The sequence below is a fragment of the Ictidomys tridecemlineatus genome, chromosome X (assembly GCF_052094955.1).
Source record: "Ictidomys tridecemlineatus isolate mIctTri1 chromosome X, mIctTri1.hap1, whole genome shotgun sequence".
NCBI classification, from domain to species: Eukaryota; Metazoa; Chordata; class Mammalia; order Rodentia; family Sciuridae; genus Ictidomys; species Ictidomys tridecemlineatus.
In genome coordinates, this window is record NC_135493.1 from 108,079,665 (window position 1) to 108,091,450 (window position 11,786).

The 11,786-nt window shown below is 39.8% G+C and overlaps 1 protein-coding gene across 5 annotated transcripts in view; it reads right to left on the reverse strand.

Moving 5' to 3' along the window:
- The window catches only part of Pola1 (DNA polymerase alpha 1, catalytic subunit), a 310,385-nt gene extending 299,552 nt beyond the window's left edge, over positions 1–10,833 (reverse strand). The window contains exons 1-4 of one of the 5 annotated variants that reach the window (XR_013431896.1): positions 10,626–10,833; positions 5,494–5,609; positions 1,262–1,358; positions 143–223 (exon numbers count right to left, since the gene is read on the reverse strand). Coding sequence is in view for 4 of the 5 variants with exons in the window: in XM_078035011.1 (XP_077891137.1) it covers positions 143–223; positions 1,262–1,358; positions 5,494–5,609; positions 10,626–10,668 (337 nt within the window). In the remaining variant the exon portion in view is untranslated. The remainder of the gene's footprint in view (positions 1–142; positions 224–1,261; positions 1,359–5,493; positions 5,610–10,625) is intronic. The other 4 variants (XM_078035011.1, XM_078035013.1, XM_078035012.1 and 1 more) reach the window with 4 other exon arrangements.
- Positions 10,834–11,786: the final 953 nt, after the last annotated feature.

An 11,786-nucleotide genomic window follows, 5' to 3' on the forward strand; every position in this document is an offset into this window, starting at 1 on the left:
TCTCACTGTCAGAACATATACTCTATCTAAAAATAATTGTGTAGGTTCTTCTCCCTCAAAAGGAGACTGTTTCAGAATACCAAGTCATCTTAAAAGTTTAGACAATTCTTCAAATCTCAAAATGACATTCTCTTGTAGGTACCTTTCTCACTGGTATCAAGAGCATTATCTTCAAGATCATCATCAAAAATCTCTCGGCCGTCTTCCACATAACCAATACCATCTGCAGGAACAAAATTTAATATTGGGATCAAGTTTTCACAAGTCACCAACAATATTTTAGGCATGGCAAAAAGAATACTTTTGTACCCACTCAGATGTTCTCCTAGTCTGTTCCATTTATAAGTGCAGCAGAATCCTATTCAATCAGGTCTCAGACAAGGCAGGTCATCCACACAGCAGATGTGGCATCAAAACCAAATATATACTATACCTAGCTAGGTGAAACAGGGAAATGATCTGGTCCCACAGGATCAAAAACTTAGCCACAAAAGCTTGCTTCACAGGTATTTTACTCTACCAGAAGAATTTTTTAAAAGCCCAGAAAGGCACCCTAGTCTACATGGGAAAATTAGAATATACCTGAGCTCTATTACAGAAATAGAAACATAATCACAGACACAGTCTATATCTCCTTCCTGTGGTCAGCAATCACATAAGCAGGAAGCTTTATACAAGGGACAGAAGAACAGTAGAAAAGAACCAGCTTTTACAGTACTTTCCATTGCTCATATTACCTCTCATACCTAAAACTTCATGTGCTCCTTACAGCAATCAGGGAGATAGTTTTCTTATCTCCATTTATAGAATAAAAACTTGTGGCTCAGTGGCATTAAGTAACTTGGCCACAGTCACACAGTTGCAAAGGAGAAAAGAGAACCTCAAACTCTGTCCCTTAATTCAGATGCTGTGTTTTGGCCCCACAGAAACAATTGACTCCAATTCACCCTCCTCCCAATTCACCCTTCCCCACTTTGGTGTTGGGGGTTGAATGCAGGGTCTCATGCATCTTCACAATTCCCACAGAGTTGTTTCCTGGATGATTTTTACTCTATATTGAGGTACGTGCCTTGATTCTCCAAAATGTTGCCAAATCAACTTATTGTTCTGCTTCCTCATCCTCAAATAACTAAAAATGATCCAAACCAAAGGTATGATTCTAACAATGCCTTCCCTCCACCCAGGCAAAGTAGAAACTCCACATGAAAACCTACAAAAAGCAACTAACACAGTGCCTGGCAGGTAATTTCCTCCTACATACCATCATCCACAATCCAGTCATCATCCTGCCGTGCCTGAACCAGCTTCGAATACTGTTCTTCATCAACTTCTTCATAAACACTTGTGAAGTCCTCGATCTGCCATTATACAAGTTTGAGAAAAAGCTTCAAATGGAGTGAAAGTGTTAAACAATTCTTATGAAAAAAAAATTGTCAAATTGAAACTGGAATGGCAGCCTGACGGAGAAGCTGCAACCAAATCATGAGTTCTGACATTCAACACCACTACAGGGTTTTCCTTAAATAGACATCAATTAACTTAGTATTCCTTTTAGGTGGGTGTTAACATAAGATATTAAATGATTCCATTAGCATAATATACTTGTCACACCATCAATTACTCATCTACTTCATAAAAAACAAACTGAATTATAGCCAATTCTTCATTAGCTGCTTTGGGGATTATTCACTTGTAATTTCTAGACTGGTTGCTCCTATACTTAGCAAACCTGTAAGGCATACCACCTCTTTCTCCACTACTGATGGATGTTCTACAAATAGACAACAATTTTAATGCCTGTTTGACTAAATAAAATGCAAAAGGAAAATCTCCCTCATCCAGCCCCCTACAAAAATTTGGCAAAACAAGCATATTCTTCTATAAGCAAACAAGAAAAGGCTCTTGAGTGTTCGCTCTTTGCTTCACCACTGATCCTCCACCACTCTCAGGTTTTGAAACTGCACAGGGATTTATATGCTGAGCTGTTTGAAAGGCAAGTCCAGAGAAAGTAGCCACACTAGCTGCCTGTCAAAGGGTCATAGTACCACTGGTACAACTAAAGCAGAATACCTCTGCACAAAATAACAGATGTGCACCATTGCTGCCAGTGCCCATGGTAATGGGCCACATACACCCCAAATGAGAATCTGGTGAGCTGGTTAGGAAGATTTCATAAATATCTCATGAAAAATATCCGCCTTCTCTCAATAGTTCTGCATTTTTCAAATAGGATATCAGGGGAGATGACTAACTCTACCTGAAGAGCTAAGACTCTAGGAAAAACCTGGGACACAGAGATTTGAGAGCTTGATGAACAGAGCTGACTGATTTCTGCCACACCTATAAAGCATATAATGATTACAGGACTAGGCTTTGTTTCACCTCTTTTTTAACTTACTCTGTAGGGATCACTGGCAGGTACTGATTTGGCCTTTTACCATTTGATAAAAAACGACCTACTCTACCAAACTTATTAACAAGCCAAATGTAAACTAGTCCAATTAATATTATCATATTAACCAATTTTCTTTTTCGGGAGGGGGGGCTGGCATAATTATTATTGTTGGTTGAAGGCATACTGTTGTTTTTTATTTAAATAATTGATTTATACGCTATTGGGGGGGGGTAACCAGGGATTGAACTCAGGGGCACTTGACCACTGAGCCATATCCCCAACCCTTTTTTATATTTTATTTAGAGACAGGGTCTCACTGGATTGATTTGCACCTGGCCATTGTTGAGGCTGGCTTTGAACTCATGATCCTACTGCCTCAGCCTCCCAAGCCACTGGGATTATAGGCATGTGTCACCACGTCCAACTGATTTATATACTATTTTTGAGGGGATGGTACTGGGGATTGAACCCAGGGGCACTTTACCACTGAGCTACATCCCCAAACCCTTTTACTTTTTAATATTGAGATAGAGTCTTGCTAAGTTTCTGAGGTTGGCCTTGAATTTGTGATCCTCCTGCCTCAGCCTCCTGAGTCATTGAGACCATAGGCAGGTGCCACTGTGCCCAGTTGATTTATATAATATTAAGAAGATCCTAGAAAACTTTCTCTTTTTGATACTGAGGATTGAATTCAGGGGTGCTTTACCATTGAGCTAAATCCCTAGTCCTTTTTGTTTTTCTTTGTAGTTGTAGATGGACAGCATGACTTTATTTTATTTTTGTATGCAGTGCTAAGGATCAAATCTAGTGCCTCACACATTCTAGGCAAGTGCTCTGCCACTGAGCCCTAGCCCCAGCCTCCTTTTTATTTTTTGAGATAGTGTCTCACTAAGTTGCTTAGGCTGGCCTCAACCTTGTGATCCTCCTGCCTCAACCTCCAAGTTACTGGGATTATAGGCATGCACCACTGCACCTGGCTAAGAAAACTATTTTTAAAAATCATTTTGGGGGCTGGGGTGTGGCTCAGAGGTAGAGCACTCTCCTGGCATGTGTGGAGCACTGGGTTTGATCCTCAGCACCACATAAAAATAAAATAAAGATATTGTGTCCACATACAACTAAAAAATAAATATTTAAAAAAATCATTTTGAATAAAAAGTTCTTTTGACTCTTTATTTTTTCAATATTTTTTAATTGTAGTGGACACAATACCTTTGTTTTATTTATTATTTATTTATTTATATGTGGTGCTGAGGGTCAAACCCAGGGCCCCACATGCACTAAGCAAGTGCTCTACCACTGAGCCACAACCCCAGGCCCTGACTCTTTATTTATTAGTGCTGGGGAATAAATCCAGGGCCTTGTGCATATATATATAAGCACTCTACCACTAAGCAACATTCCAAGCCCAGCAGACTCTATCTTTAAAAACAGTATTGCTACTGTTCAGCATGAATTCTTAGAGCCATACAATTAATATCACAGTGTTTAAAGAGAAATCAGCCAAATTGTGCCAACATCAGAAATGCCCCACAAAACCTACATTAAAAATGCTTTACTTTTGCTTCACTCTAATTCTTTTAGCAACATTTTATTATCTGATTGCCTCCCTTAACTTAAATAAATGGTGCCAGCCACATGGCAAAAATCCTCTTCTATTTGCTTAATTGCCCAGTAAAGGCCATAGTGAAATGTGCATATTCCAAAACCAGACTGCCTGGGTCTAAATAAAGGATCTGCCATGTGATCTCACTGAATTTCTGTGCCCTCACCTCAAACTGTTGTTACTCATAGTATCTAATTTATATATGGTTACTAGATGGATTAAATGAATAAACATATTAGTAAAATCGCTTATAATAGTGTCAGCTGAAAAAATAAAGTTAGGTATTATTATTTTCTAGCATTAATCACTTTCTAGCCTTGGCAGTTAAGATACTCAGAAAGAGTGCTGAAGGTAAAGCTAAACAATGATATATAGATGGTAATCACTTTACTTTTTGCCTACAGGCCAAAAATAATGAGCAGAGGAAAACCACCAAAAGTGTATTACATTCAATCTTACAAGCAAGACATTGCAGAAGTAAGGTCCAAGTCTCCATTCCCTTGCAAATTAAAACAATACTGTCCAAGGAGAAGGTACTTAACTAGGCTGCTAAAGACTTTAAAGTTAAAGCACCGCTCAGTTCCCCCAGCGAAGCCAAGGGACCTAGCAGAGACACAGCACACCAAAGTATAGATATAGCTACTTTAATTTTGAAATTTTAAACTCATCTGTAAAGTGCCTTACAGGAACTTTTAAGGAATGAGTACTCTCCATAATCTATAAATCTACTTCATAATTACTATTAAATTAAATTAGTATTTAGAAATACACGAATATTTCTAAATCCATGTGATTTCTTCTTTGGTGGCTCAAATATGTGTGAAATCACTTTGTAAACCCTAAAACAACTTTATAAAAGTCAAAGGGTGTTTTGTAGTTTTACTTTGTTACTAATGACTTGTATTCAGTCCTCAACTGAAGCTATTCTGGGAAAGTATTATTTCAAGCAGGTTACAGTTTAGGTATACAGTATGCCCCAAAAGCTCATGTGTGAGACAATGCAAGAATGTTCAGAGGTGAAATGATTAGGTTATAAAAGCCTTAACCTGATCGGTGGATCGAATGACTGGGCATTAACTATAAGCAGATAAGGTGTGGATATAGGAGGTAGGTCACTGGGGTGTGCCTTTGGGATTTATATTTTGTCCTTGGTGAGCAGAAATCAATCAATCAATATCTATCTCTCTCTCTCTATCTCTCTCTCTCTCTCCCTCCTTCCCCCCATTGCCATATTCTGAGCTGCTTTTTCTCTGCCATGCCTTTATGCCACGATGTTCTGCCTCTCTCCATAGCCCCAGAGCTATGGAATTGGCCAACTATGAATTCAATCTCTGAAATAGTGAGCCAAAGTAAACTTTTCCTCCTCTATGTTGTTCCTGTCAGGTCTTTTGGTCACTGGGACAAAAAGATGACTGATATAGTGACAGAGGTGACACACACTACCAGCAGGCTATAAATTAGATAAAGTACAGGAAGAAAAATGGTTACTTACTTCATATTTATACTTCTCACCGGCTTTAACCTTTTTCAGTCTTTCTAGAGCTTCTTGGCGACCTTTCTTTGACTTTTTTTCTCGCCGAGCCCGAGAAGTTACAAAACTTCCTGAATCTGACACAGGTGATAAAAACACAAAGGTATAGGAGATGTTACAAAATCACAGCCAGGCATGGTGGTGCATGCCTGTAATCCCAGTGACTAGAGGGGCTGAGACAGAAGAATTGCAAGCTCAAGGCCAGCCTCAGCAACTTAGCAAGGCTCTAAGCAACTTCATGAGACTCTGTCTCAAAATAAAAAGGGCTGGGGGATGTAGCTCAGTGGTAAAGTGCCCCTGAGTTCAATCCCCAGTACCCCCCACAAAAAAATGAAGAACACTTCTAGTCAACAATAATATGCAATTTTATTATATATAATATTAAATTAAATATTATAATGTAAAATAATTCACAAAGCTCATGGCCAAAATGCAGATCCTGTAGTTCTTCAAAAATCTTCTCTAAGATCCTGTTACAACTGAAGCCAATGTTAATTTTTTCCACAAAAAAAAGGAAAATCTCAAAGCCAACTGATACTCTACAGAAATATTAGCTGTTAGCTAGTCCATAGCCTTTCCATTGGAAATGACAGCCCACAAATAATCCAGTAGGTCATAAAAGAACAATTCATTTTGCTTCCTATTAATCAACATTTAAAAGTCTTTAAGAAGGATCTGTTCTTTGCAAAATACTAGGTGCTATGATGGACTAAAAAAATCAAAAAATATGGTCTTTGTGTTTACCCTACCTACAATCTAATGTAGGAGATAAGTAGCAATTGGATCTTAAAGAATATGTAGAACACATGCCCTAATAGAAGTTCAGATAAAGTACCTGGAATTTCAAAGAGAAATACATTAGAGACTGGGGGTATTTAACAAAGATGGTACCATAATTCTAATACAAGATGATACTATATAAAGATGCAAAAGTAAAAACATTAAAAGTGGAATTATTCTTGGGCTGGGGCTGTAGCTCAGTGGTAGAGCACTTGCCTAGCATGTGTGAAGCACTGGGTTTGATCCTCAGCACCACATAAAAAATAAATAAAGTGTCCATCTAAAACTAAAAAAAAAAAGTGGAATTTTTTTTTTTTTAAAGTTCATAGTGGTGAGCTGAGGTCATGGCCCAGTGGTAAAGCACTTGCCTAGCATGTGTGAGGTACAGGGTTGATTCTCAGCTCCATATATAAATAAAGAGCCATTGACAACTAAAAAATATTTTTTAAAAAAGTTCATAGTGGTATTGAAAGATCATGACAGGATTAGAGGACAACAAAACAACAACAAAAACAAAGATGGTTCTAAGGAACCATCTTATTAATTCTATCACTGACTTCAAGCCCTCAGTGGATCATGATATTATAGGTTAATAATAACACATTACCAAGGTTAAAATATATTTTGTCAAAACTGATTGAAATACCAGAGGGCCTCAGCATTCACTCATTCAACTTTTTAACTCTTCATGCTTTTGGTCATTACAAACTGACCACCCCACACACATACTGAAATGAATTCATCCACAGAATTAAGACTTTCACATACCAGCTGATGAATAATCAAATCAAGATGATAGTGCTGCCTGCCAGCCATAAGTTTAGGCTCAGCAGCCATCTACTATATTCCGTGCTAATTTATTAAAATGAGTAGGCACAAAAAGGGAGATGTATTGATAAAGAGGCATCTTAAAAGCTCCAACCCCAATGGCATATTCATAACAACACTAAGTTGTTTGACTGAAGTATAAGAAACAATCTAAAGAACATGTACCAAATACTGGCAATATTGAAAATTATATCTTAAAGGTCAAGTATAATTAGAGAATCTTATTTTTTAGCTTCCTGTAAATGGAATCTCTATAACATCTTAGCTTATTGTTTGACTTTCACATTTGACTTTTAAATCCATTTTTGGAAAGGCATTAAGTAAAAATTAAGTAATGTGGGTACTTAATGATGACAGTCACAAAATCTTGGGTATAATTCAAATGATTTAAAATTTTTGAGTAGGCTTACATGAAAAGGTTTCAGAGATTATTAAACACAATCAATAAGAGTGAAAAGCTAGCTGCAGTATATTCCCTTTAAGACTCCCTTGACATCTGACAAAATCTAAAGGTCTTCAAATGGACTTACTCCACAGGAAACACTGCTCCACTACAAAGGGTTTGTGGTACAATTACAAATAAGACAGAGCTGCCTGTAGCCTCAAGAGGTTCACAGTCAAGTAAAGCAAAAGACCCTGAGACTACCCTCATAATATAAATATAGTGCCATAGAAGAGGTAAGAACACCAGACAAGGAAATGTAGAGAAGAGAACCATTAATTTTGCGTGAGAAATCAGGTCAGTTTTCATAGGGGAGGTCTCCAATACAAGCCTAGAAAGAATTTCACCAGCACAGAACAGGGTAAAAAGTGGAACAAGCAGAGGAAGAGGTGTGAGACAAACTACAAAGGTATTCAAATCCAAGGTGTATTCAGGAATCAAGAGAAAATCAGTGCAGAAGGTAAGTTTGACATGAGTGTAAAGTGAGCAGTACAACTGAGAAATTAAGATGTAGCACATCCCAGCTCTGCCATTTAGTAGGTAATATGAGACTACAAGTTAACCAGTTCAGCAGTGGACAGCTGTTTTATTTGAAGCTGCCCAGCATCTGAAACAATCTGTGGAACACCCCACCGCCCCCCCCCCCCCACACACACACACACACTTTAAGTCCCATGGGTTCACAGAGCCTATGCCTATACAAACTGAAAGTTCCCTTTCCCAAACACTCTTGCAGCTGGAGCTAGGGCATTAAAATAGGCTCTAATGATTAGAAAAACCTGCCCAGAGGCTGATGTCCCAATAAGAGATATATGGACTTAAGGAAGATTCTAGAAGTAGCAAGAGCTGCAGGAAGATTGAGAATGTGAAGCAACAGTGCCAGCAATGTCCCAAGGTACAAGATCTAGCATCAAGTATTTAGTCATGGTTGGCAATGACCTCCTCAGTGGCCCAGTTTTGTGGCACAATTTTAATCACTGTTTCTGGCTAAGCAACCTGCAGACCAGATTTCCAGTCCTTCAGGATTTGTGCAAATGCTATGGAATGCTAATAAATTCCTTTTCAGTTTAAATTAGCTAGAGTTGGTTCCTTCAGCTTACACCAAAGCACTCTAATGCAGAACCTGAGGGTCCTGTGAAATGGAAATAAACCACATCTGTCTACTTCATAAAGCTGCAAGGATTACATGAGGATGGCTATCTTCATTTGTACTTAGCAACATAAACTAATTTAATGTTTATATTTGTTTCTCTTTGTGTAGATGCAGGGCAGTCAAATACACATACATATACTCCCACATACATAGTCTAGTTTCAGAGAGCAAAAATAAAGCAAAGCAGTTTCCTCAGGGAAGATTCAACACAGCACTGCATATAACTGGAAATTCATCTCAACTCATGAGGACAGAAACCATGCCTAGTCTACCCATCATCAGAGCCTGGCAGAATACCTATGCCTGGTATGTACATAATAAATATTTACAAATGAACCATTATACCCACTTTTTTGATCACTAAACTCCCCTTGATCTCTTTTTCATCCATAAAAATAGTTATAGATATCTCAACTTTTCACTGCTATTGTCAAGGTGCTCCACCTGCTAACATTTAAGAGAAACAAAATCCAGATTTCCCTTTTTGGAACATGTCTCTAATGCTTCATGTAAGTAACTAGTAAATAAAGGAATAAGCATGAAAAAAATCCATTTACAAAGACTTAAATATTTGTTTTAAAATTACTATCTGGAGTACCTCCATCCTCCCCAAAAGCAGGCCAAGACACTAGCTTGCAAAAGAAGTCTTTCAGGTAACAATCTTTCAGTCTGCTCTAAAGGAAAAATTCCAGTCACAAGTTCTCAGCAAGTACTTAATCAACATCATGACTTAAGAGGGGTCTCAAGATTGCACAGTATCCTCCAGAGAGTGATTTCTTGATGTTCATGGATGGCGTACAGTTTTTAGGGTGAAGAAAGGGCTTAGTGGCAAATCACTGATAGAAGGCTGCAAAGACTGTTCAGATACTCACATCCCATATCCCATTTGTAATCCAGGCTAGTCGACTCTCCAAAATAAATTGTCTTAAAAAACGAAAGGCTAAAGAACAAATTGAAATCTGTGATTTACAACTAGCTGAATGCAAAGGAAGCTGATTAGGAAGCAAGTTCTCATTAATGGTGATGTATTTGAGTGACAGGAGATGTGATGCTTGGGCTAAAAAAGTGAAGCATCTGATTTTAAGTTAGAAGTTCACGGAAGTTAAGTCACATTTTAGTTGAACACTGTTCAAAAATCAGAAATCAGACAAATCCATTTGCATTTTTGTATTCTATTTTTGGAAATAAAAGATTACCACTGACAAACTGAGTGATATACAATGTACCCGAAATGCTGAATTGATGTATTTTTTAGGAACTTCGCCAAAATGATTAGATTTGAACGCTAAAAAATAGCAGCACTTGAAGAACTTTCCATAGAATAATTTGAAAGAAAAAATGTTAATGCATAAAATAGAAATCCATTACTAAAAAGACAAAAAGCATTTGTATATGGTGTCAGCACTTGCAGCTTTCTCTCCTGCCTAGTTAGAAAGTGTAACAATTTTCCGGGAGTTCCTAGCAAGGGAGGGGCAAATATCTTCTGTCTAGTCCTCAAGCGGGTGGGAGAAGTGAAATACCCTCGATCAGGCCAGTGCCCCACCGACCCCAGTCTCGCTGAAGTTGTTCCCACACGTGGGTATGACTTACCAAAGGAATTTTTAAAAGGGGTCACTTGCTGACAGAGATGTGACAGTCTCCCAAACAGAAAACCCTGCAACGGGTAGCTCGGATTTGCAAGTCGCCCTACTAGAATGCTGGTTCTGACACCCGAAAGGCCCCCGCCCTGAACCACAAGGTCTGAGCCCAAGCAGACCCGCACAGCGAACCCGGCGCACGCCTCCTTCGGAAGAAATAAAGCAAAGACCCCACCACCACCACCACCACACGCAATCATGCTGCTGTCCCCACACTCCCAACCAGTGTTCTGAGTGCGGAGTCGTCCCTCACCGCTTGCCCCCAGTTCGCAGTCGTCGCCATGCACAGGCGCCATAGTCCCGCAGTCTCCCGATTCCGCGCCAACCAGCCCGAAACTGGCGCGGGGGCCGAGATAGGCGCCAGCCTGAAAGCCAATCAGAGGCTTGGGAGGCTGCGGACTTCCGCCCGGAAGGCCACTGACGTGCCGCGCCGCGCCGCGCCCCGCCCCGGGCCTTCCCGCGGGCGCGCATTTGGCGCCCTGTGATGACCCCTTAGGGAAAAACTGGAGCTGAGAAGAGACCGGAAGAGAGCTGGAGAAAGAAGCGGTCGGGCTCTGTAAAGGAGCTTGGCGGAGGATCTGCGCAGGCGCACGCAAGCTACTGGGAAAAGATCTGGGCGCGTAGGAGTAGGGGCTCTCTGGTTCTGAGAAATGATTTTCTAAGCAAAGAGGCGCGGGCGGGCAGGAAGGTGGGCGTGGTAGGGCTGGCCCCCTAGTCCCCCTCCCCAAAACCCGGAAAACGACTGCCTCCTTGTGCGCACTCTGAGTTTTGTCTGATCCTTTGCCTCAAGGAATGTGAACACTGTGTGTGTGTGTGTGTGTGTGTGTGTGTGTGTGTGTGTGTGTGTGTGTGTGTCCTAACTTAAAGGTATATGAACCGCTCAGAGCGGTGGCTCACGCCTGTAATCCCAGCAACTTGGGAAACTGAGGCTGGAGAATCATGAGTTCAAAGCGAGCCTCAGCAACTTAGCAAGGCCCCGAACAACTTAGCGAGACCCTATCTCAAAATTAATAATAAATTTAAAAAAAAAAAAACATGGAAAGGGCTTTGATGTGGCTCTGTGGTTAAGCACCCTTGGGTTCAATCCCTGGTACAAAAAAAAAAAAAAAAAAAAAAGTACATGCATCATCTTAACCAAATGACCAAAAGAAGCATCACTAATAAGTGGCAGTCTAACCTCATCACATTTGTCCTGATGTGATGCACTTGAGAAAAGAACAACATCGCCTACATGCTCTTCTTGCAAAAACAACACACTCTAGCCTGAATCTAAACATGAAGAAACAATCAGACTTTTTCAAAGTATAGGACCGCTTATAGATGCACAGTGCAGGATGACTTACAAAGCATCTTGCCTGGACTCCTCCAAAATGTTAATGTTTTGAAAGACAAAAGGGCATTAGATTCTTGTGTA